At 44.7% G+C, this 25,873-nt stretch overlaps 1 protein-coding gene across 2 annotated transcripts in view; it reads left to right on the top strand.

Moving 5' to 3' along the window:
* Positions 1–25,873, top strand: part of NEDD4 (NEDD4 E3 ubiquitin protein ligase) — a 135,681-nt gene that overhangs the window by 24,458 nt on the left and 85,350 nt on the right. The window contains exons 1-2 of one of the 2 annotated variants that reach the window (XM_055128165.1): positions 6,439–6,492; positions 16,615–18,205. In XM_055128165.1, the coding sequence (XP_054984140.1) occupies positions 16,643–18,205 (1,563 nt within the window). In that variant the 5' untranslated portion in view covers positions 6,439–6,492; positions 16,615–16,642. Of the gene's footprint in view, positions 1–6,438; positions 6,493–16,614; positions 18,206–25,873 lie in introns of those variants that run through there. The other variant, XM_055128166.1, reaches the window with a different exon arrangement.

The following is a 25,873-nucleotide window of genomic DNA, read 5'->3' as shown; positions in this document are numbered from 1 at the left end:
TTACCGGGTGTGGTTTGAGTGACCGTCTTCTTATACCCAGTATCATTCTAGTTGAAGGGTTGGATAGTAAATATTTTAGGTGTCAGGCAGGTGCCAGGTGGTCTCAGACTGCCCTGTGGGTACTACTCTCCGTCCACTTCAATTGTAACTTCTTCGAAGTACTTAAAAAAAACAGCTGGTAATTTGGTAATTTGGGTCTGGGGGCCACCTTCAGAACTGTAAGAGGAAAGGACTATTCCTGCTTCCGTATGGGGCCCGTCTATGCTCAGCCATGCTCAGGGAGTCAGCACTGAGTAGGGGTTCCAGCCCTTTGAGCTCTCTCTGTCTCTCTCTGCCCCCCCCAAAAGCTCCTGATCCTATAAGATGTGAAAAAAGGAGGAGTCTGGCTAACTTTGGTTAATAAGCCATGATTTAACCATGTTTAACATGTTTAACATTGTTTAACATGTCTGGGGGCCCTGGGGTTAATTCCTTCACTGAATCTCCTAACATTACTATTTTTTTTTTTTAACTCACGTTTTCCTTGAGCTAATCTTTTTTTTGTTTTTGCTGGGCTCTCCGAGAGGGATGGAGGACTCGAACCCGGGTTGGCCGAGTGCAAGGCAAACGCCCTCCCCGCTGTGCTACTGCTCCAGCCCCACCACTTGACCTTTAAAATGGTTTTCCTCTGCCCTGCGCTGCTTCGGTGCTGTGATTTCTCCTTTGTTTAATTGGGAGTTGTAGAGATGTCGCTCTTGCTAATGGCCCTTGAATACTGTCTTGGCTGTGACACTTTTGTCCTTTGCCTGTGTTTTGCTTTTGGATCATACTTGGAGGTGCTCAAGGGTTTACTCTCGGCTCTGCACTCAGGGATCACTCCTGGTGGTACTCAGGGGATCCTATGGGGTGTCATGGATCGAACCCGTGTCAGGCACATGGTGTACATCTTATCTGCTAGATTATCTATCTGGTCCCGGTTTTGTATTTTTACTTCTTTCTTTACTATGACTCCAATAGGGTCGCAAAAGGGAGAGGAGAAATGTTCGAGTTCAGATTGCCGTTTGCAGTGATAGTTTCTCTGCAGATTCTTAAAAGTTGTGCGTTCATGTTTATTGTGTGTCCCTGGTAAGCAAATCCTTCGTGCTGTTTGTAGTTCTGCAGGGAGATACTGCATGTCCAGTGTACTCTCATGCTAACTTTAAGGCAGAGTAGAGTCGGTATTGCAATAACCTGGAAACTGGGATTAGGAGTGCCTACGGCTTTAGGGAGGGGTTGACATCTGATCTGAGGTGTGACAGAGGGTAGATTTGGGACATATATTTAGAGTGGAGAAAGTGTTGTAAGCAGAGACCTTTGCATGTGCAGATCGGAAAGTACTGTAAGCATTTTCAGTGTGATCAGAGCAGGGGTTGTGCGTGTTTGACTGGGCACTGTAGCACTGTAGCACTGCCATCCCGATTTTCACCGATTTGCTGGAGCGTGTACCAGTAACGTCTCCATTGTGAAACTTGTTACTGTTTTTGGCATACTGAATACACCACGGGGAGCTTGCCAGGCTCTGCCATGTGGGCGGGATTCCCTGAGTAGCTTGCCGGGCTCTCTGAGAGGGATGGAAGAATCGAACCCGGGTTGGCTGCGTGCAAGGCAAACGCCCTACCTGCTGTGCTAGTGATGCTGGCAAGCTATACAAAATCTACCTTAATATTTCCATCTGTGAAATAGGGATATAGTTCTATTGGTCGGAGTCAATGAGGAATGTATTCAACATTATTAAAAAACTTACCAGAGGGGTGATTGTTTTACATGTGGCCAAGCTGGGTTTGATCCCAGGCACCTCATATGATCCCCGAACCCAACAGATGTGATCTGAGTACGGAGTAAGAAGTAAATCCTGAGCATCATCAGATGTACCCCCCTTTCCGAAAAAGCTTACAGAGAGGTAATGCAGGAATAAGATGTTTACCTTGTGTATATAACTGCAGCCACAACCCAGGTTCCAATGCCCCATACTACATATGGTCCCAAGCACGGCCAGGGATCACTCCTGGCTTTGTGTCCAGTAACAGGCCCCTATACGCATAGCTAAGTGTGACCAGGTACCCCTGCAAAGCTTACCAACCTCCCTAGAACATGCAAGCATTGCTGATTAGTGATGCAAATCTACTGCTATGATGTATTGATACCCAGAATAAAGAAATACAGGAAGAACCACATGATTTTAAGATCAAGGTCCTAGGTAGACATTTCTCCAATGAAGCTATGCTGTGGCTAATAAATACATGAAAGCAGTTGCTAATCACATCAGTAAACATGAAGGAAATGCCATGCAAAACCACAATATCATCTCAGCTGTTAGAGGGGTTACTGGAAAACAAATGTTGGAAAGTCGTGGAGGAAACAACTTTTGTAATTACCGATAGAAATGCAGAATGGGCCAACTGTGAAAGGCGGTATGGTGGTTCAAAAAAAACGAAAAGGTTTGCCATGTGACTCAATTATTCTTGTAGGTGTATGCCCACAAGTATTTTAAAGGTCAGAGAGATGACAGGAGGTAAGCTGTTGCTTCACATGCAGTCAAGGAAGGGGACAGTTTGTAGAAGAGGCTGAAAAGGTGACATGATCCCAGATCATGAAGTATCTTTGCTGTACTCAGCCTCCTGAGTTTAATTTTTTGGCCGTTTGGACAGTTGACCCAAATTGTCTTTTAGGGAAAAGCTAGATTAAAAAACCTAAGGTAGGACTAGAATGGTAATATAGTGGGTAAGGTACTTGCCTGGCACCAGGTATGATGCAGGGTCCCCGGAGCACTGCCACAAATGACTTCTAAGCACAGAGCCAGGAGTAAGTACACCCACCCTCCACTCAGATATATCACTGTCTGTACCACTCACTGTATCACTGTCATCCTGTTGTTCATTGATTTACTCGAGCGGGCACCAATAGCGTCTCCATTTGTCCCAGCCCTGAGATTTTAGCAGCCTCTCCTTACTCATCTTTCCCAGTGATTGGAGGCTCTTTCAGGGTCAGGGGAATGGGACCTGTTATTGTTACTGTTTTTGGCATATCAGATACGCCATGGGGAGCTTGCCAGGCTTTGCCTTATGGGCAGGATACTCTCGGTAGCTTGCCGGGCTCTCTGAGAGACGTGTGTGTGTGTGTGTGTGTGTGTGTGTGTGTGTGTGTGTATCCCTCTATGATTTTATGGAAAATGGGTAGGGAGTGTCTTATGATGTGTCTTGCGGCCGCAAAGTGGCCATGCAGTTTAGTATTATGTTCACTCATGCGTGAGGCTCGGCCTGAGCGTGTGGAAAGTGACCCAGAGCATGGTGGCGGTTGGGTAGTGGAGGTCGGCTGCCGGGTAGTGGAGGTCGGCTGCCGGGGCTGGGTCCCTTGGGGTGGGGAGGGCTCTCACCCACCCCCCTCTGGGGCGCCTTGAGTGGAAACAGCCTCTACCGCAGAGTCCAGTGGCATGGTTATGGGGGCCTCATTTGTGCTCCCTTCCGGGAGAAGCACGAGTGAAGTCCCACGGAAACTAAGTAACGAAGAGCTTTGTGACCTTGGACTCTGGGCACAACAGGACATGGGTGCAGAGACCCTCTGCCTGCTTCCCCCAGTCTCCTGCCACCCAGGGGTCACACCCAAAAGCCACCTCCTGCTGGTGCCAGATAATCTCCTCATCGGCCACCCTCCAGAATTCACGGCTGCTTCTCCCAGACGGGAGCATCAATTGCGGCCCCCATGACCATGCCACCAGACTCAGATGTGATAAAATAAAAACCTGTGAGGCTGAGCGTCTTGAAATCTCAGCTATTGATAGCTGATCAGGGCAGCAGAGACCTGATCAGGTAAGCTGGCACACCTATTTTCTCCACAGTATTTGTCACCTGTCTGCCAGATACTTTAAAAACACTTAGCTTGAGGGCTGGAGCGATAGCACAGCGGGTAGGGCATTTGCCTTGCACGCGGCCGACCCGGGTTCGAATCCCAGCATCCTATATGGTCCCCTGAGCACTGCCAGGGGTAATTCCTGAGTGCAGAGCCGGGAGTAACCCCTGTGCATCGCCAGGTGTGACCCAAAAAGCAAAAAAAAAAAAAAAAAAAACCCACTTAGCTTGAAAGTTTTTCCTCTCGTTAAATTCTTAACATTTTATTGAGGTACCAGAGTCTATGGCTCCTCCCTGAAAGCTGTTCCTCCAGCCTCAGACCTCTTGGGCACCCTCTGGTCTAACCGTGTCTGAGCCAGGCATTTGGTGAAGCTTAGGAACTTAGTCAAGGTACAAAGCAGTACTTCCAAATTGCATTATTGCAGCCATATGATAACTCATAACCCAGTAAGATTTGTCAAGAATTGAAATGTATTACAAAACAAGGAAAACAAAATGATTTTCTGGCTCATCTGATTTCCTTTGCTCAGACTCCTTTTACCCCAGGCCTCTCTTCTTTTTTTGCTTTTTGGGTCACACCCGGCGATGCTCAGGGGTTACTCCTGGCTTTGCACTCAGGAATTACTCCTGGTGGTGCTCAGGGGACCATATGGGATGCTGGGAATCGAACCCGGGTTGGCCTCGTGCAAGGCAAACGCCCTACCCGCTGTGCTATTGCTCCAGCCACCACTTCCCCCCCAGGCGTCTCTTCTTTACTGTGATTTCTTGGCTTCGAATGTCCTCAGCACTTACTCAAACTTCTTCATTATTCATGGCCCTGATCAAGTTTCTGTGCCTTCCCCAAATTTGCTCTAGGTCCCTTGCACAAGATTATAGGGCCTAGACAGGTGGTGCAGTGAGGAAAGCACTTGCCTGTACTTTATCAATCCCAATTCCATCCCTGGCACGGCAAAGACTTTATTGAACCTGTCAGGAGTGATCCCTGAGCACAAAGCCAGGAGTAAGCCAGGAGTATGCCCTGAGCACCACCAGCTGAAAGTCTCCCAAAGATTATTGTTTTATTTTTATTTTTATTTTTTTGCTTTTTGGGTCACACCCGGCGATGCACAGGGGTCACTCCTGGCTCTGCACTCAGGAATTACCCCTGGCGGTGCTCAGGGGACCATATGGGATGCTGGGAATCGAACCTGGGTCGGTCGCATGCAAGGCAAATGCCCTACCCGCTGTGCTATCGCTCCAGCCCCAAGATTATTGTTTTATATTTGTGGTGCATGAAGGTACCAGCAGAGGAACCCAGGTATGTGGGATCTGGGGCTGAGACCTCCAAGCCTGCTCGAATCAGGACTGGGCCTCTTCTGCCCAGATTTCCCAGTAGCAAGGTGGTTACATCCAGGGACTGCTCCCGGCACCGTGTAATCCCACCAACGGCCAACATCCAGAGACTTAAAACCAAGCTCCCGGAAGACATTTTATAGCCTACTTCTCCCTGTGGGAGAACCTGACCAGTTATGGAGAGTTTCCTGCCCCCATGGGAGAGCCTGGCAAGCTCCCAGTGGCATATTCATATGCCGAAACCAGTAGCAATGTTGGGTCTCATTCCCCTGACCCTGAAAGAGCCTCTAATGCAGCACCGTTGGGAAGGACGAGTAAAGAGAGGCTTCTAAAATCTCAGGGCTAGGACGAATGGAGACGTTACTGAACTGCTCGAGAAATTCGATGATCAACAGGATGATGATGATGATGATGATGATGATGATGATGATGATGATGATTTGTGGTGATCCCAATGATGCTAGGGAGGCTCAGACTACTCCTCACCCCACCCCACCCCTGACCGCACCCGGTGGCACTCAGGGCTTATAATTTATGGTCTCGCACGTGCAAATCATGGGCTCCATCCTGAGAGCCACATCCCAACCTGGTCCCTGCGTGCTTTCTGTCCTTCGCTGAGGGGGCATCAGAGTTCCCCCTGGCTGCGGTCCCACTGTACGAGCGCCAGCTGTCAGGTTCCAGGCAGGACAAGGACCTCCGAGTTAGCTCCCTTTTAAGAGTGCTCCTCAGTGTTCCATCATTGACTGCCTCCAAAGGTTCACCTCAACCTTTCCAGCTACACATACAGTCTCAAAACTGAGCACAACTAGAGGGTACCATTTACATAGAAAATAATAATTTATATGAGGTAGTGTAGCACTAGCACTGTCGTCCCGTTGTTCATCGATTTGCTTAAGTGGGCACCAGTAACGTCTCATTGTGCGACTTGTTGTGACTCTTTTTGGCATATCGAATATGCCACGGGGAGCTTGCCAGGCTCTGCTGTGCGGGTGGGATACTCTCGGTAGCTTGCTGGGCTCTCCTATTATATTATTTTGTATAATAAAATAAATATCAACCCAAAGAATCCAATTTTGTAAAAAAAAACCAAAATGATATTTAAGGTGAAAAATAAAATATAAAAATCAAGAGAAAAAAATATTGTAAAGGACATGCATTCAGAATGGCAGCATTTCCAGACATTCCTGTCTCGGTGCAAGGACCCGTGCTCTCTTACTAAAGACACCTGGTGTTTCTTCCGCAGGTGCGTCCTCGGCAGCAGCGGCTTCTGTTTGAGGTGTTTGATGAAAACCGCCTGGTAAGTTCCCCTGGGCGGACTGCGGAGAGTGCGCGGGCGCGAGACTGGGCCGTGCGCATGACCCGCACCAGTCAGGGACAGAGACGCGCGGGTGAAACGGGAAGGCCAGTGCCCCTCCTCCCGGGGCTGCACCTCCACGCCCGCGACTCCCACGCACCCCTCCTGCTGCTGGCGTCCCCACAGCCCAGCCCTTGCTCTCCGGGCCGTGTGACAGGAGACAAGGTGTGGGGGAGAATCAGATGTGCGCAGGTCTAGAGTCCAGTTCCTATGTCTTGCTTTTGCTTTTTTTTTTTTGCTTTTTGGGTCACACCTAGCGATGCTCAGGGGTTACTCCTGGCTTTGCACTCAGGAATTACTCCTGGCGGTGCTTGAACCCGGGTCAGCCGCGTGCAAGGCGAAAGCCCTACCCACTGTGCTATCGCTCTGGCCCCCTATGTCTTGCTTTTGCTGTAGACTAGGAAACGTTTTCTTTCTTACCCCTTTGTCTCTCTCTGTAGACGGTTTCCTTCTAGATGGGATGAGGTCAAAACTGCTATTTACTTTCGTCTTTCAATGTACTTTTAAAAAGTAAACAAGGGCTGGAGTGATAGCACAAGCAGGTAGGGCGTTTGCCTTGCACACGGCCAACCCGGGTTCGATTCCCAGCATCCCATAGGGTCCCCTGAGCACCGCCAGGAGTAATTCCTGAGGGCAGAGCCAGGAGTAACCCCAGAGCATCGCCGGGTGTGACCCAAAAAGCAAAAAACAACAACAAAAAGTAAATAAATAAACCTTTCTTTCAAATAATATAAATATCTGTACAGAACTTAGGAGCTAGAACATTACCAGAAATCTTCAAAGCCTTCCAGAGACTGCTTTTCCTCTCTGCAGGTACTAACTGCCCTGTCCTGAATATTGTTTATCGTGTCTACATTTCTAAAATAATTTTATCATTTACGTATGTATCCCTGAAGAAACTGAAATGATAATTTCTGAAAAGAAATGCATATTCCTTCGACCTGGTTTTGAATTAAAATAGATCACTTTGACTACATTCTTACTCATTACTACATCCATTACTCAACTGAATTACTCATAGTTGAGTTCCAGGCATATAGTGTTCTAGCAACAATCCCGCCACCATATCAGTTTTCCTTCATTAGTTTCCCCTGGATCCCTCCTACCCCCCATCCTGCCTTCTCAACAGGCACATTTTTTTTTTTTTTTGCTTTTTGGGTCACACCTGGCGATGCACAGGGGTTACTCCTGGCTCTGCACTCAGGAATTACCCCTGGCTGTGCTCAGGGGACCATATGGGATGCTGGGATTTGAACCTGGGTCGGCCGCGTGCAAGGCAAACGCCCTACCCGCTGTGCTATCTCTCCAGCCCCTCAACAGGCACATTTTAAAATTTGCTTATTATGGTTTGGATATCCCGCTTTCTTTTTTTTTAATTTTCTTTTTGGGTCACACCCGGAACTGTATAGGGGTTACTCCTGGCTCTTCACTCAGGAATTACTCCTGACGGTGCTCAGGGGACCCTATGGGATGCTGGGAATCAACCCAGGTCGACCATGTGCAAGGCAAACGCCCTATCCGCTGTGCTATCGCTCCAGCTCCTGGATCTCCTGCATTCAAGTCATTGGCTCCTAGGTTTGGATACATCACACCTCTCACCACTAATGTTCTCAAGACCACTGACCCCATCCCTGTAACCTCCTGTTCACCCCCTCGTACTTCTCCCCTCCATCTCTCTCCTTCCCTGTCCTTACTACGCTCTGGGGTGAAGGGCAATGCAGGGACGCTCGCTCTCCTGTTATTCTGGAGACAAGTGAGATCATCCTGTATCCAGCCTTCTTCCGACTGACCTAATGTAACATGATGTCTTCTGGTTCCATCCAAGTTTGCAGTGATTTGCTGTGCAGATTTTTTTTAAGTGAAACAGTTTTTCGTAAAAATGTGGGAGAGAAAGAGAGAGAAATTATACATCAGAAGTTGTACAGATATTTGCCACGTACAGTTTTTAAAAAATCAATCACCTTTTTGTTGGAATTTATTAAGATCTTAAATCAATAAATTTCAGATGTGCAGCATTGAAAATGAACATTTTTATATACTACATTAAAGTCACCAGTGCTGGCATGGATTTGGGAAAAAAGGGACGCTCTTTCACTGTTGGTGGGAATGCCAACTGGTCCAGCCTTTCTGGGAAACAATATGGACAGTCCTTCAAAAACTAGACATTGAGCTTCTATATGACCCCGCAATACCACTTCTGGGAATATTGCTGAGGGTGCAAAAAGGCACAGTAGAAATGACATCTGTACCCATATATTCATTGCAGCACTGTTCACAATAGCCAAAATCCGGAAACAGCCTGAGTACCTGAGAACAGATGACTGGTTAAAGAAACTTTGGTACATCTACACAATGGAATACTATACACCTGTTAGGAGAGTTGTAGTCATGAAATTTGCTTATAAGTGGACAGACATAGAGAGTATCATGCTAAGTGAAATGAGTCAGAAAGAGAGGGACAGACATAGAATGATTGCACTCGTTTGTGGAATATAAAATAACATGAAACTGACACCCAAGGACAGTAGACATAAGGGCCAGTAAGATTGCTCCATAGCTCATGAGCGGGGGGAGAAGGCAGATGGAATAGAGAAGGGATCAGTAAGAAAATGAGGAATCAGTCGGGATGGGGGATGTGTGCTGAAAGTAGATAATGGACCAAACAGGATGACCTCTCAGTATCTGTATTGCAAACCATAATGCCCAAAAGTAGAGAGAGAGTATGGGGGAAATTTCCATGGAGGCAGGGGGAGGGTGGGAAAGGGGGGGTATACCTGGAATATTGGTGGTAGGGAATGTGCACTGGTGGAGGGATGGGTGTTTGATCATTGTGAGATTGTAACCCAAACACGAAAGCTTGTAACTATATCTCAGTGATTCAGTAAAGTAAACACACACAAATAAAACAAGAAAACCCTGAATATTATAGTGTGCTTTATGGGGTGTCATGGTATATAAAAATAAAAATTATCACCCCTGATATTAACAATGTGATATCTATAGAATTACAAGTATGATGCGAACCATTAAAAACATTAAAAGTAAAGCAAAAAATAGCACATTGATCAGGATATTGTAGCTCCTTGTTTGTGATTTTGTACATGCACTTTTTACCCCAAACAATTAATTATTCAATCCTTCTGAAAATATTTTCTCATGTTTAAAAAATGGGGCTAACAAGTTTTTGCCCTTAAAGGTAATTCACTTTAAGACCAAAGGGAGCAAGTGGCCATTAGAACAAGGTGGTAAATGTAACTCTAACCCTCTTCTGTGTTGCTGGTACTAGCAGCGCACCTGAAATTGCATAAGGAGAATAGGCATCGGAGCAATGACTGATTACAGAGCAGTGAGTGGCTGGTTCATTGTCATTTTATCTGCCTCCTCCTGCTGCATTCAAAACCAAAGCAGAATATCTCCTTTTCCTGCTATATTCCCTTTGGAAAAATTAGAATGAAGAATGCAGCTATAATTTTAAGGAGAAACAATTTCTAGTACCTGGAAAATGTTTGCAGGTGATACTTAGTGCAAGAATGGGCTTGGATGGTGATGAGAAGAAAGAAGCCTGTGTTGAAAGTGTCTCTGTGTCCCTGACTTCTGAATTACACCTGCCCTTGTCCAGGCTTTAAAGCCTCCAGGGACCCCTTGCACTGCACTGTAACACTGTCGTCCCATTGTTCATCGATTTGCTCGAGCAGGCACCAGTAACGTCTCCATTATGAGACTTGTTGTTACTGTTTTTGGCATATCGAATACGCCATGGGAAGCTTGCCAGGCTCTGCTGTACAGGTGGGATACTCGGTAGCTTGCCGGGCTCTCCGAGAATAAAGTAAAAATCAACCCAAAGAGAACCCACAGCCCTACCCGATGTGCTATCACTGCAGTCCAGGGACCCTTTAGTCTAGATTGTTTTTTGTTTTGGGGCCCACACCCAACGATGTTCCGGGTTTATTCTGGACTCTTTGCTCAGGGCTCACTCCTGATGGACTCAGAACACCATCTAGGCTGGTGGAAATCAAACCCGGTTGGCTGTATGCAGGGCAAGTTCTCTACCTGCTGTACTATTGCTCTGTCCCTGCCTTAGTCTATATTTTTGATAAATCTGTGCTTCTCTGATTTAATGCATCTATCACTCAGGATTCTCTCTGGAACTGAGGTTGAGATTTTAAGAAATGAATATTTGAAATTGTATATCTGGAAAGTCTGAAATCTGTGAAGCAGGTTGGCAGATGGTCGATTCAGGCAAGAATTGAAGTTAGTTGTCTAAATCGCCACAGGTAAGAAAAGGAAATTAGAACTGTGTATCACAGAAGTAAAGTCAGGGGATTAAAGACCCAGAGATTTGACTAGAATCCCATAGAAATGCATTTAAGGAAACATCAGCAGAAATCTCCAGGACGCTGAATATGGAGGAATCTTCAACAAGACGACCACAGTGGCACAGCTAGTAAAACCAAAAATAAACAGATGGGACTACGTCAAATTAAATAGCTTCTGCACAGTGAAAGAAAATCAAGCTCTAGTGAAAAAACAACCAAATCGGGGGAAAAAAAAACTATTGCATGGGAGAAAATATTTGCACACAGTACATCAGATAAAGGGTTGAAATTGAAGAACCATAAGAGCACTAATAAAATTGAACAACAAAAAATTCTCACAATCCTGTCTAAAAGTGGGGGAAGGAGATGAACAGACAGTTCACAAAGAAGACATACAGATGGCCAGCACATATATGGAAGTGTTCATCATCACTCATGATTAGGGAAATGCAAACCAAAACAACATTAAATGTGAGGTGGCTGTGAGAATAGCACCTATCAAAAAGTCCAGAAACAGTGTTAGCGGGATTGTGGTGAGAAGGAAAACCTCATTCTCTGTTGGAGGGAATGTTATCTGGGTCAGCTTCTCTGGAAAGCAAGATGGAAATATCTCCCAAAAATAGGAATAGAACCACCATAAAACCCAGCATTACTACTTCTTGACATCTATCCCCCAAATACAAAACTTAATTCAAAAGGATATATGCACACCTTTGTTTATTGCTGCACCCAGGGCAAGAGACAAATTATGGAAACAACCCAAATGTCCAACTATGGAAGAAGGGATTGAGAAGTTGTGGTATATGTATACAATGGAATGCTGTGCAGCTCTAAGAAAAAGCAAAGTCCTGCAATTTGCGGGAAAACGGATGAAACTAAAGGATACCATACTGAGTGAAGTCTGTCAGAAGGAAAGGGTTAGATATGAAACGATCTCTTTCCTACGTGGGACTTTAAGATAACAGCTGTACCTTTCTGATAAAAGTACTGAACTCCTTGAACAAACACCATGGCCTCTAAACACCTTTATTGCAAATCACAATGCACAAATGGAGAGAGAGAAAGAGAGAGAGAAGAAAGACGCTTACCATAGTGGCAGGTGGGAGGAGGGGGGTGATGGGAGGGAAACTGGGGGACATTGGTGGTGGAAAATGTACATTTGGTGAAGGGACAGTTGTTGGGACATTGTATGGCTGAAAACCAGTTATGAATTTTGTGGTGGCCTATCTCATGGTAACTCAGTTAAAAAAAATTACACAGCAAGATAGCATCCAAGAGCAATATAACAGAACTAATTACACAATCGAGTTGAAATGGAGGAGGCTTGAAAGTGACAGGTGTTAGGGTCCTTAGGGGAGGGCGGTGGGAACAGGGGTGATGGATTGTGGTGTTGGAATTATGTGCATGAGAAACCATCATTAACAGCATTGTAACCCACAGAATCGCAGTCAATGAAAACAAAACTCAGGAAGATTTTGTGTTGTGCGTATGTGTGTGAGTGTGTGTGTGTGTCTGTGTGTGTGTGTGACACCCAGCAGTGTTCAGGGGCTATTACTTGCTCTCTGCTCAGGAGTGGTGACCCTAGGTGTGCTTGAGGGACCACATGTTGTACCAGGGACCAAACGGGTGCTGGCTGCATGCAAGATAAGCACCCTGCCTGCTGTATGATCTGTCCAGTTGTAGTTTTTGGGTAGAATCGCTGTTCCTTGGGAAGCCTGTGTGTGCAACTAAGGCGTCTGATTAGATGAGGTCCGCCTGCGTTGTGGAGGGCAGTCTGTCTTTCTTAGAACTTACTGATTTATGGCCAAGAAGATAACCCCAAGCAGGAACCCCAGGTTTAATCCATAGCACGATAAGCCCCTGAGCGTCAAGCAAAGAGTGGGTGAGCCCCTGCTCCCCGATTATTGACTCACAGGTGAATTCAATCTCAAAATAATAATCTTTGTGCCACCATCCACACTGTGTAAACCAAATAAATGGGCCAGCGGCCCCATCAAGCTGCCACATAGCTGATCACCAGGGGTCTCAGGCTTTGAATGTTCTAGTCAGTAATTAGGGTTATTCAGAGTCAGTCCAGTGCATTAAGTAATCCTGTTGTTTGGATAAAATGATCAGGAACTGGGGCTGGAGTGATAGCACAGCGGGTAGGGCGTTTGCCTTGCACGCGGCTGACCCGGGTTCGATTCCCGGCATCCCATAGGGTCCCCTGAGCACCGCCAGCAGTAACTCCTGTGCATTGCTGGGTGTGACCCCCAAAAAGCAAAAAAAAAAAAATCAGGAACTAACTATCTTAGAATATGGGAGCTTGAGCTTCAGTTTCATCCTACAATGTGTCTTGCTCTCTACTGTGAAATTACCCTGCATGAAGGCTGCATCACACTCCAGCTCCTCCTTTCTGGGGCTCATGTTCCTCGTGCACATCTGTTTTACTCTTTGTTTTGCTTTTTGGGTCACACCCAGCAATGCTCAGGGCTTCTTCCTGGCTCTGCACTCAGGAATGACTCCTGGCGGTACTCGAGGGACCCTCTGGGATGCCGGGGATGGAACCCGGGTCGGCCGCACGCGCTCGTGCAAGGCAAACGCCCTCCCTGCTGTACTACTGCTCCGGCCCCTCTCGTGCACACCTGTTTACCGGAAGGGATACATTTCCCCCGGGGTTAGATGTGGAGATTCTGTGATGAGTGGTTCAGGTCCTGGGATGTTGGGGTGGCGGGGTTGGGGGGGTCCTCTGATCCCACTGTGCCTTCACCGAAGCAGCCTCCTTGCAGAGTATTCTGATACCATTCTCTCTCATCCCAGTGCAGCATTTTTCGATATATTTTTTTTATACAGTAGTGAATGAATCAACGTTTGGGGGAAAGAGTAGCTCCCAAGTGATCCTCTTGAGGACCGTGGCACCAGTTCCCGTGATTCTTGGCCAGTGATGCTGGCAGTTTAGTACTAGGACCCAAGGAGGCAGGGCTGTTTGGGCCGTGGGCTCTGATCAGGACCACCAGGGCCAGCCCGTGGTGTTCAGTTCCATCACTATGCCTGGTGAGGGAGAGAAAGTGTGGCGGAAGGGCAGGCTGGGGTCAGCCTCAGGCACGGCATGCATTTTTGCCCCTTGGACTGTCTCTCCACCCCTCTGTCCCTCTGTGATCCACTTGGAGGAAGAATCTAGATGGGCACTCTGTGCTAAGGCGGCCAGCTGACCTGCTGTGTGGTGACTCAGTGCCCAGTACGAGCTCGGGGCCAAAGCAAATGCTTACTTACTTGGTGTCCTTTGGTTCTTGAAACTTCAGCTCTTGCCCTTTGAAACTAATGCTTATAAGTGAATCTTCCCACAGGGAAAACGCTTTTTTTTTTTCCTGCGTGATTATCTGGGATTCAGTTTTTTCGGTATTAAAAGCAAGAGAAGCTTTGCTGGTTAATTACTTTCAGATCATATCACTGCCGTGAACAGTTTAAACTCCTTGATAAGCTGATTGAAAGGGACTCATTCTTTGAGTTATCGGGACTGTAGTCCTGACTTAAATTAGAACCTTAGCATCATTAAAGAAAGCGGAAGGGGCTGGAGCGATGGCACAGCGGGTAGGGCATTTGCCTTGCACGAGGCCAACCCAGGTTCGATTCCCAGCATCCCATACGGTCCCCCGAGCACTGCCAGGGGTGATTCCTGAGTGCAGAGCCAGGAGTAACCCCTGTGCATTGCCAGGTGTGACCCAAAAAGAAAAAAAAAACCTGAAGTTATTTGGAGTCAATGTAAAGTGTGGGATCCACTTGCTGAATTTGGGATGAAGAGGGAATATTTACTAAAGTCTATAAAATTATAAAAGAAATAGGCAACATTAAATTAAAGTGATATGATACATTCAGCAACATTGTGTGACAATTTATTGCACACGTTCTAAAGCATAGATAGACCTGTCATTCTAGTAAGAATATAATTTGGTAGATTTAATACTTCTATTTTGTCATATATTAGTTAATTAGAAGTACTGTTTAGAAAATTATGATTGAGAACAGATCTGTTTTTTATGTGTTATTTTTTTAACTGAAAAAAAACTTACTTAGAAAAATATAACTTGGGTGTAGTACCATGTGGTGTAAACAACTGAACTGTTTTACTTTTTACTTCCCTATGAATGAGCCAGTATATATTTATTACTGCAGTTCCAGCTGTAAAATTCAGGTAAGGGATTTAAGTACACCCTAGAGTATTATTTAAAAATAAGTTTGTTTCTTTCAAATAGAACACCTAACTTGGTCTGTGACATTTAGGGGAGAAATTAAAATATTAAACTTTTATTACCTAGTAAACTGAAAATAAAGGTTAAGTAAATACAAAGCAGAAAAAAATATGTATATATATACACACAAAATCTCAACCTCTAAAAGGACAAACAGTTTACTGTTCTCTTACTGTGGGAGCTTTATCAGCTCGTAGTAAGTAATTCCACTTCTGGGGTAGGGCTGGTACCCTAAAATGTAAACAAGTATGTACTTTGTTTATATAAAGAAATGTGCAGCCTGGGTTCTATTTCTTTTTTAGATATGAAACAGCTAAACGGATTGTTTCAAAGCACCAGTAGGGGCCAGCAAAGCACTCCTAGAATTTTTCAGAACAGAATTGGCATTGAGATATGTTTATTTGATGTGTTAAATCCCTTTTAGACTTCTTTACTTACCACAGCCTGTAAGCGAACGGGTTGCAGAGACAGTGGAATAAAATGTCTTGTGTGTTCAAGCTATATTGGGGCATAGTGTTTCTGTCTAATCTGCATATATTTTTAATGGAATGTTTGCTCACGCTATTTCTTGGCCGAGTTTTAATAGTCAAAATATAAATGGCATCATTTAAAGACTGTACTATTTGACTGGAAAAGTCCTTAAATTTACAGGAGAAAGCGCTTGCTGACAGCTTCCCCGAAACTTTCCCCCACTCTGATCTGAACTTGTGCTCAGGTTTTGCAATAGTAGCATTAAATTAGTTGTGTATTAAGTTTTCCACTTTTTCTAAGTAGTATTTTGGTAACTAAGGATTTATCTGTCTGAATGCTCAAGATTTTGTTTATCCACAAGTTTTGATATTTCCAAATTCATGCAGCTGTATTTTTCTAATTAAAAAAAAATAACTGTGTATCTTCCTTTCTTTTCTCCATTAACTAAGTTGCCATGATTCCTAGTATGGTTTGCTGTTTGGAAATTCAATCTTTGATTTGATACTTACTTACTTGGGGTTTCAATCCTACCAACTTCCTGTAATTCTATCCCTCTGGGTAAAAATATTAGTGGTCAGACACCGGGAGAAAGTATAGGCACCCCGATTCACAGAGTTAAATGTACATTTAGTAGACTTGGAGTGCAAAAAAATACTGTTTCTACTTGAAATGCTGGAAGATTGTTGTTCTTGCCTTACTCATTCATGCAAATTGGAGAAGGTATAATTGAAACAAGGTTGGCAGTGTTCGAGGCAGTGTGCCACGGCAGCTGAGCTCAGCTTAAAGGTCGCTGGAAATCAAGTGCTTTGTAAGTGAAGGCATTTTGACTACAAGCGATTCAAGACATTTTGGAAACGTCAGACTCAGAAGTGGGTCGTCTTTTTTTTTTTTTCTCCTGCTATGATATCTGGTATTTAAGGTCCTGTTTGGGGTAAAGACTCAGGACTTAAGAACTCTTTCATGCGCCACAAATGATTTTTTTTTTCTTTTGATGCAGCGCAGCTGCTTCTAGCCTGTCTACTGACAGAGATCTTTGTTATGACTTTCAGCCCTTAACATGTTTGGAAATGAGAACAAATGGCACAAAGCTTACGATTGCACTTTGCAGCGCGAAGAAGCAATACTTACCCTTTGTCAGAGAGCTCCGGAGATGTTTTGGATAGCGGCGTTCACATGGGCTTCCAAAGACCGGCACGGATTTCAGCGTCCAACGTTGTTCAGATGAAGCTGTTGCCCAGGCAGAACGCGCTCGCTTCGACAGGCAAGGAAAGCGTTCCGTCTCGGGAAAGCACATCTGTTCCTTCCCCAGAGAACGTTCATAAAAAGAGCAGCTGCCTACAGATTTCACTGCAGCCCACAAGGTACGGCGGATGTCTTCGGTCTAGCAGTGTCTTAACTGACGGTGATGATGCTTCATTTCCTTGTGCCCTGAAGGATGGCATTTACAGTATTGCTGTGGCGGAGAATGACCCGAGCCCCGCGAATGACTGTCACCTTTTAAGCAGTTCTGCCACTTGTAGCAGTAGCCTTAGTAACTTTTCCGCCAGTGAGAATGGGTCTTACAGTAGCAACGGGAGTGACTACGGATCCTGCACAAGTATCACCAGTGGAGGTTCCTATACCAGTAGCATCATCAGTGACAGCAGCGGTTACACTTTCCCCTCGATGGATGACCCTTTTTTTAGTGGAAATTCGTCTTCCGACAACACTTCCACTAGAAGTGTGCCAAGCAGGATTACGACTTCCTGTGATATTTTTGCAAGAAGTACACACACAGTTCCATGCGTCCCGGATGACTTAGGGCATGGGCTAGAGATAATGAAGCTGCCAATGAGCGGGAATTCGAAAATCCCACTGAAACGATGTTCCTCCTTAGTCATTTTCCCAAGGAGTCCTTCAAACACGCCACCAGTTTCACCAACCAGGACAGCGGGTACTCTTCCCAGCCACGGAGCCTATCAAACCTCGCACCGGTTTACTGTGTCTCCTAGTGAAGTTGCCCACAGTGAAGATGGTCCCGGTGCGAAGGGGTTTCTCTCGACAGCTGTCAATGGCCTTCGGTTATCTAGAACAGCCTGTCCTGCCGGGGAGGTAAGAGACATACGGCCGCTTCACCGGAAGGGCTCTTTACACAAGAAAATCGCTCCTGCAAGTAATAGTCCCAATCAGAGCGCCTGTGAAAAATCAGCGGATGGGCTTTCTTGCGTTTCTGTGTGTTTCACCCAACCAAAAGCAACCGCCTTCGACGGTGGAACAGCAGATGGTGATTGCAAAGCAGAGATGTCAGAAGTGAAGCTTCATTCGAATTCAGAGCGTGTTAGACTTCGGAATAGGACTGCTGACTGTTTGCTCTCCTCCCCAAATGTAGGTTATCAGGGAAATATCAGTGGACAACCAGAGAGACCAAATCCACAGAGAAACAGAAACAACGTTACTTTGCAAAGAAGTATTTCCTTGGGAGGAACTTACCCAAATGTTTCCTGTTTATCCAGCCTTAAGCACAATTGTTCTAAGGGGGTACCAGCTCAGTTACTCATAAAGCTTGCATCTGGAAATGAAGGTATAGTCAATAATTTATCAGGCGTGAGCAACAGAGAATCCACAAATCAACTGTCTGATTCTTTGAAACAGTCTTGTCAGGTAAGTTCCCCCTGGTATTGGAGAATGTAAAGCTACTAGGATAACTAAGTGAAACATTTGGTTAAAATTTATTACAACTTAGCAGTTTCACATGCTGATCCAGTTCCTCAGCTATCCAGTGTTTTGTAGAACTTTATATTTGTAAGTCCAAAGAATCCGGTAGTTTTTCATTTTATTTATCATATGCATTAAGAAGTCCCAAAGTGATTACAACCATCAAACATTTTATAGTATTTAAATAAATTTATCTCAGTAACATTTTACGTTGAAATCTTACCTCTTCCCCACCCTTATATGTAAGGTCTATTCAAGTCTAAATGATATTTTATTCCTTTTTTCAAAAATGCTCATTTTGTATTTGCTTCTCCTTAGTCATTTTGAAATAATTATGCTTATGTAAATACTGAATAAATAATACAACGTCTATAAAAATGTAAAAATCTCACTGTAAGTGAATAAAAGGAAAATTTTTCTCTAAACTTTATGTATTTCTTAGATCATTGATAAAAGCTCTCTTCCACATGTTTAAAGCAGAAGAAAAGTAAATGGTATTTGCATTTGTATATACTCTTAACCACAGGAATTTTGTTCCCACCCTGTTTTTCTTTAGCTATGAGTTAAAGCTACCTTATAAAATAGAGCTTTCTCTTTCGGCATTATTGACTATTGAACTTTATATTTTAATTTGGTTTCAGTAGCTAGACATTAACAATAATTTCTAGTTATAGTTACCTTGTTCATGTATTTTGAATGTGTTAGGATTTTAACTCAAATGAATCGTAACCAAAGCAATTCATTATGTGGTTTGGCTTTTCCAAAGTACTTTAAGAATCTTTCACTTAAATAGACTTAAAATTTCTTTATTTAGATCTTGAAAGATTCCAGTAAATTTTAGAAAATGCAGTTCTTACTAAATTAATTCTATACGATAGTTCATAAAATAATAATTTTTAAAAAGACTCATTTGTTTATATATAACAATCAATATTTGTATTTATGTTTTAAAACAAATTTCTGAATAAAGTAAATAAAAATTTAGATAATTAAAAGGTAATAAATTACTGTGGATAAATAAAATAGTAAGGCATTACTATTTAATTTTCTCTTTAATAATCTAATGAATGTAATTATTGATACCCTTACTGTAAGCAACTCCTTTGTTGAGGATGGGAAAATATCATATTTCAAATTCTGATCTATATTTTAGAGTAATTAATTCCACCTAGAAAAAACCCAGCTTTTTGGTGATTACAATTTCTCCCATTGTTATGCTCCCTAAAAGAAAACAATTGAATGATACTATGAAGAAGCACTTTAATGGTTCACTAGTTTAATTACATGTGTCTTGTAAATTTGTTCCACATTTAATGAAATAATCTGAAGAAATAATTAGGTGTAAGTATCAACACATCCTTAAGACAGCTGATTTTGTGGCAATACTAAATTGTGTTATTGCTGATTTGGAAAATTTTCATTTTTAATAAAGTCTGGTTAAATGAATTTTGTCTAGCTTATATATATGTATTATTGGTCTTACTTAAGTTTAGGTAAGCATTTGTGATAACCAAATGCTTAAATTTGCATCTATTCTATTCTTTTAGTTGATAACTGGATTTTAAAATAGTAGAAATGTGTGTTGTTTACTGTGAGAGTTTTTAGAGGCACTTTTATTTTATTAAACTACTTCTCTTTACAAGAGTACTTTAAATAGTATTCTGACTATTCAATTCAAATTATGGAAGGTCTAGGTTGATCCAGTTGAGGAATGGTAGATCAAGGGCTTATTTCTAGAGAAAAAATGCTAATGCTGCTTTATCTAAACAGAACAGGGTCAACAATAATGGGGTCTTAGAAATAATCCTGTGTTTATCAATAATTCTATATCAATCTAATTATAGTGGTGGATTGTAGCGCCTTTATAAATAAACAGCTCCTAAAATATTTCCCATGACTCCAGTTCGTCTGGGTTAGTATTCTGATATGCTGAGTGTGGATTCACATTTGACAGGTTGATACGAGAGTAGCGTTTAGTAATGTCAGCTATCTGCGCCGAGCAGCCGTGAGACTAAAGCACTGGCTTTGCAGGGGACCCTGATTTCTAAAACAGTGAGAAGTCTTCAGATTCCTCCCTCGGGTCTCCAGCTACCATTCTGTAGCAGCACGCTATCGAGTTCCTAGCTCTCCATAATCAACAGCTTGTTAATGTCTAATTTTTTTTTTTAATCTGGTGAGATCTTGTTCCATCTCTAAGACACAGGCTCGGCCCTGTGTTTACAACCTAGACAGAAGATGGGAGTTTGCGGTTGGACCGTGATGTGTGTGGGGACAGAGCAAACACCATAAGGACTGGGCTGTGTTTCTTATTTGTTCCTTTTGAAACACGGCATTAGCTTTGGAAAGACCGTAGAATGACTTTCTTTTTTTTTTTCCTTTCCTGAAAGCAGGGATCTGATGTGGTAACTGTGTGTTGTGCGTTCTGTTGACTTGATCACGTCGTACCAAGTAGTACTTATTTTTTAACTGCTTGTGAAAATTACTGTCGTGAATGTAGACTGCTGTTTTATCTTCTCATTTTCTTTTTTAAAAAAAAATTGCAGTGGGGATAACATGGTCATAAGAGTATTTGCGGGACTGGAGTGATAGCACAGTGGGTGGGCATTTGCCTTGCACGCGGCCGACCCGCGTTCGATTCCCAGCATCCCATATGGTCCCCCGAGCACCGCCAGGAGTAATTCCTGAGTGCATGAGCCAGGAGTAACCCCTGTGCATCTCCGGGTGTGACCCAAAAAGCAAAAAAAAAAAAAAAAAAAAGAGTATTTGCATTTAAACTTTTTGTTTGTTTGTTTTTTGTTTTTTTGCTTTTTGGGTCACACCCGGAGATGCACAGGGGTCACTCCTGGCTCTGCACTCAGGAATTACCCTTGGCCGTGCTCAGGGGACCATATGGGATGCTGGGATTTGAACCCGGGTCGGCCGCGTGCAAGGCAAACGCCCTACCCGCTGTGCTATCTCTCCAGCCCCTGCATTTAAACTTTTGTGTGTAGACTTACTGCCTCTCCACTACCACCATAGTGCTCACAAGTCCTCCTGAACCACGTCTAGTCCCTCTCCTTTCTCCCGCCACTCCATCTGTTGTTTTCTAAGTTTCTTGTGCTAGGTGTTCAGAAGCTCATTTTTTTCTTTTTTTCTTTCTTTCTTTCTTTTTTTTTTTTTTTGGGTGGACTGGCGCAATAGCACAGCGGGTAGGGCGTTTGCCTTGCACTCAACAGACCCAGGTTCGATTCTTCCGTCCCTCTCAGAGAGCCTGGCCAGCTACCAGAGTACCCACCTGCACGGCAGAGCCTGGTAACCTCCCCAAGGCATTTCCGATATGCCAAAAAAAAAGTAACAAGTCTCACAATGGAGATGTTACTGGTGCCCGCTTGAGCAAATCAATGAACAACAGGATGACAGTGCAACAGTGCAATGCTTTTTGGGTCACACCCGGCAATGCACAGGAGTTACTCCTGGCTCTGTACTCGGGAATTACTTCTGGCGGTGCTCGGGACCGTATGGGATGCTGGGATTTGAACCCAGGTTGGCCTCATGCAAGGCAAATGCCCTCCCCGCTGTGCTATCACTCCAGCTCAACACTAACCTCAGGATTATATATTTCAATCGTTCTGTTATTTAGTTGCTTATCCTCAAATATCTGAGTTTTTTAGAATTTGGTTTTTGTGGCACCTGCAGCTGTGCTCAGAGTTTCCTGGCTCTGGGCTCAGGGATCATTCCTGCAGGGGCTCAGGGCATCATGTGTGGTGTGAGAGGCCAAAGGCCTCACCTGCTGTCCTGTCTCTCCAGCCCCCAAAGTGCATGCTTTAATGAAGGACGTTTTTAGCACTCCACTGTTTTCTCAGACTTTATAACTACATATTTAGAAACATGCAGTTAAGTTTATTTTGAACATGCGCTTCATTTTTCCATAAAAACATTTCCCCGTGATTATATATCATATAAATTTATAAATATTGATTCTAAAACTGTGATGCTACAATTTATAAAGATGACCCTAAAACTGTGGTGCTAATAACCATTTTTAGAAATTCCGTGAGAAATGTACACTCGTATATGCTTATTTGTAAGAACTGAGTAATCACAATATTAAACTCAGAGTGGTTTGTGGTATTGAATTGTTGGCTTCAGAAACAGTATTTCTCTGTAGATGTTTTCTTTTTTTTTTTTTTTTGCATTCATTTAGCACACAGGGTACTGCCATACTGTTTGCCAACCCATTCACCTGAACACTAGTAATACACTAATAATCAGAGATAATAAGGTATCATCTCTGTGTAGGGGATCTCCCACTCAGTAATAAAAGACACACACCAATAAACAACAACAGCAACAATCCAGTGCGTGTATTGTGCCAAAGTAGGGGTGTGTTCCCAAGGACGGTAGATTCAAGGGCCAGGGGGATTGTCCCATAGCTGGAAGCCTGCCTCATGAGCGGAGGGGAGAAGGCAGATGGAATAGAGAAGGGATCACTAAGAAAATGATGGCTGGAGGAGCCAGTTGGGATGGGAGATGCATGCCGAAAGTAGATAATGGACCCAACATGATGACCTCTCAGTGTCTATGCTGCAAGCCATAATGCCCCAAAGTAGAGAGAGAGTATGGGGAATATTGTCTGCCATGGAGGCAGGGGGAGGGTGGGAAAGGGGGGGTATACTCGGGATATTGGTGGTGGGGAATGTGCACTGGTGGAGGGATGGGTGTTTGATCATTGTGTGGTTGTAACCCAAACATGAAAGCTTGTAACTATCTCACGGTGATTCAATAACATTTAAAAAATTTAAAAAGCAAAAAGCAAAAAAAAAAAAAGTTCATTTGTACAAAAAAAAAGTAGGGTTGTGTTTGAGAAAGCGTCAAAAAGGCTTGAGTGAAGAGGGGCGCCTGGGTGGCAGAGGGCTTCCGAGGGAGGTGACATTAGGGCTGGCTGCTGGTAGGCGAGTTAGAATTCGTCGGGCCAGAAAATCAGGGAGAACATTCCAGAACAGAGAGTCTCATTCTCGGCACTGTTGACATTTCCGGGTTCCGTTTTGTTACTCGGGGCTGCCCTTGCTGTGTAGGATGTTGGCCAGCACCTCTGGTCTCCACCCACCTGATGCTACGGGTACTCCTCTGCCCCGACGTGACAATCAGCAGGCTTCTGGGACACTGCCAAAGGGTCCTCCCTCAGGCAAGACTGATCTAGCTTGAGAATCACCCAGATCAGGCTGGGGGGAATCTGGGGGGTGACTCAGAGGGCCGGGGTGCATACCTGGGTGCCTCAGCCTACCAAGCACCCTCCTTCCCCCCACCCCCACCTCTGTGGCAGGGCATTCCCTTTTGCTCGCTCTCTCTCTCCTTTTGGGTGTTGCGGTTTGCGATAGAGGTATTGAGTGGCCATCGTGTTTGGTCTGTAGTCTACTTTCGGCTCGTATCTCCCAGCCCGAGTGGGTTCTCCCTACACCCTTTACTTGGTGGTCCCTTCTCTCTCTGAGCTGCCTTTTCCCCCAGCGTGTGAGACCAGCCTCCAAGACGTGGGGCAAGCCTCCTGCACCTTAAGATGGTCGGAGTCTTAAGTAAAGATGAATTGAAAGCATGAAAATGAATCAAAGGGGAAGAGATGCATCCGCATCCCGGGGACACCACCTTTGTGCAGACAGTGGAACCCAGGAGATAAAAAGGAGATGAAGAAGAGACACTAGGGGCAACAGGCAAGGCGCGTAGAAATCATGGGGAGAGAGAACCCACGGAGGCCAGCAAACAGCACCACCGAAAAATGTGTGTATTTCATAAAGAGTTAGGGCAAGAATAGGTCCTGGGGTTGGGGCAATAGTACAGCAGGTCAGGCCCTTGCCTTGCATGTTGCTGACCCAGGTTCAATCCCTAGCATCACTCTTGGTCCGCCGAGTCCCAGCAGAAGTGATCCCAATGTGCAGAGCCAGGAGTATAAGCCTGGAGAATTGCTGGGTGCAGCCCACCCCTCAAAGAATAGGTTCCGAGAAATAGTGTAAATTTCTGCTTGAAGCGAGAACGAAACAGGTAAGGAAGCAGAAGCACCCTTGAGCGTGATCAGAGAGCCACGAGAAAGTGGAGGCAGAGTATCTACTTCATACAGAAGACAAGGTATTCGGTGGGAAGAACAAAAGATGCATTCTCGGTTCTGCAAGCATGGTGCATTTTTATCTTCCAGGGGGAAAACCTCTGCCTTTTCGCATAAGCTGAGAGGGTGAGCACGGGAAGCAAAAAGGGAGATACAACAATATGAAATGGAGATAGTGATTGGAGTGAAAACTTTTAGACTGCCTGAATAGCGTTACTGTAACTTTCAACCTCCTTTCTTACCCCTACCGACAAAACAGAACGGCCAGAGACAGTCCAGGAGTTATGGGGGGTTTGCCTCGGACGTGGCCAGCCCTTGCTCAAACATCAGCACTGCGTATGGTCCCCTGAGCACTGCCAGGAGTGATCCCATAGCACAGAACCAGGAGTAAGCTCTGGGCACAGAAAGGTGCAGTCCAGAAAAACGAAACAAACAAAAACAAGCTTTTATGTAGAGAACAAGCCAAGGCTTAAGGTCTCATTCAAGGAACTTCATGTCTTTTTGTCACTGGCTTCTGCCAGGACAAGGGCCCCACCTGTGCTAGCTATTACGGGGTTCTGTCTCTGGAGACTCATACTCCCTTTACTTAACAAATGACTGTGCAGTGAAACAACAGAGAGCAGAGACTAGAAGCCTGTTTTGCAAGAGGGACTTGGCAGAGATGCATTAGGTATCTGTGCCCTGTGTGGAGGTCAGGACAGGAGTGAATGAGTGATCGGAGAAGGAGCCAGCGGTCTTGTTAGCACACTCAGGGAAATGCCAGAAATATGACTCAGCTGTGTGGCTCAGTTTTCCTTCTTTGCCCATGAGTGAGATTGGGGACTGTGGTCTTCAAAAGAGTGAACAAGGGGCTGGAGCAATAGCACAGCGGGTACGGCGTTGGCCTTGCACGCAGCCAACCCGGGTTCGATTCCCAGCATCCTGTATGGTCCCCCGAGCACCGCCAGGATTAATTTCTGAGTGCAGAGCCAGGAGTAACCCCTGTGCATCGCTGGGTATGACCCAAAAAGCCAAAAAAATAAAAGTGAATAAGAGGGGTTCAGATCTGTCTCTGTTCAGTGAGGTGTTGTAGGGGAAGCTACCAACAGGATGCAGTTGTTGAAAAGGATCTCTCTCTGATCTCTCTCTGAATGAAGTTTAACCGGACTGTGCAAGTCTGACTCAAACAGAGCTTGGCAGGGCGCAAAGCTGGGTTATTTGTGTGTTGTGGGCTTATTTGTCACAGGCTGGTTACAGTGAAGAACTCCTCGACCAAGGGAGGCCATGAGCTGTCAAGCGATGCTCGAATATGTCTGTGGTGGGAAAATCTCAGCCCCCTCTTGGCTTAGATGTATTACAGAACCGTAATTACATTGTGGGGGAGTGTATGATTTGTCTTAGGAGAAAAAAATATTAGCAAGCAAGTGGGGAGGAAGCCTGGCATGTGTGACTCCTGGGGTTTGATCCTCACAGCGCATGCACACGCGCACACAAACACACACACACACACACACACACACACACACACCCTTTGTGCATGTGTATAATAAATATACATATTT

The sequence above is a fragment of the Sorex araneus genome, chromosome 2 (assembly GCF_027595985.1).
Source record: "Sorex araneus isolate mSorAra2 chromosome 2, mSorAra2.pri, whole genome shotgun sequence".
Classification (NCBI taxonomy): domain Eukaryota; kingdom Metazoa; phylum Chordata; class Mammalia; order Eulipotyphla; family Soricidae; genus Sorex; species Sorex araneus.
The sequence above is the reverse complement of the archived record's forward strand: the minus strand, read 5'-3'. Positions and strand labels throughout refer to the sequence as shown.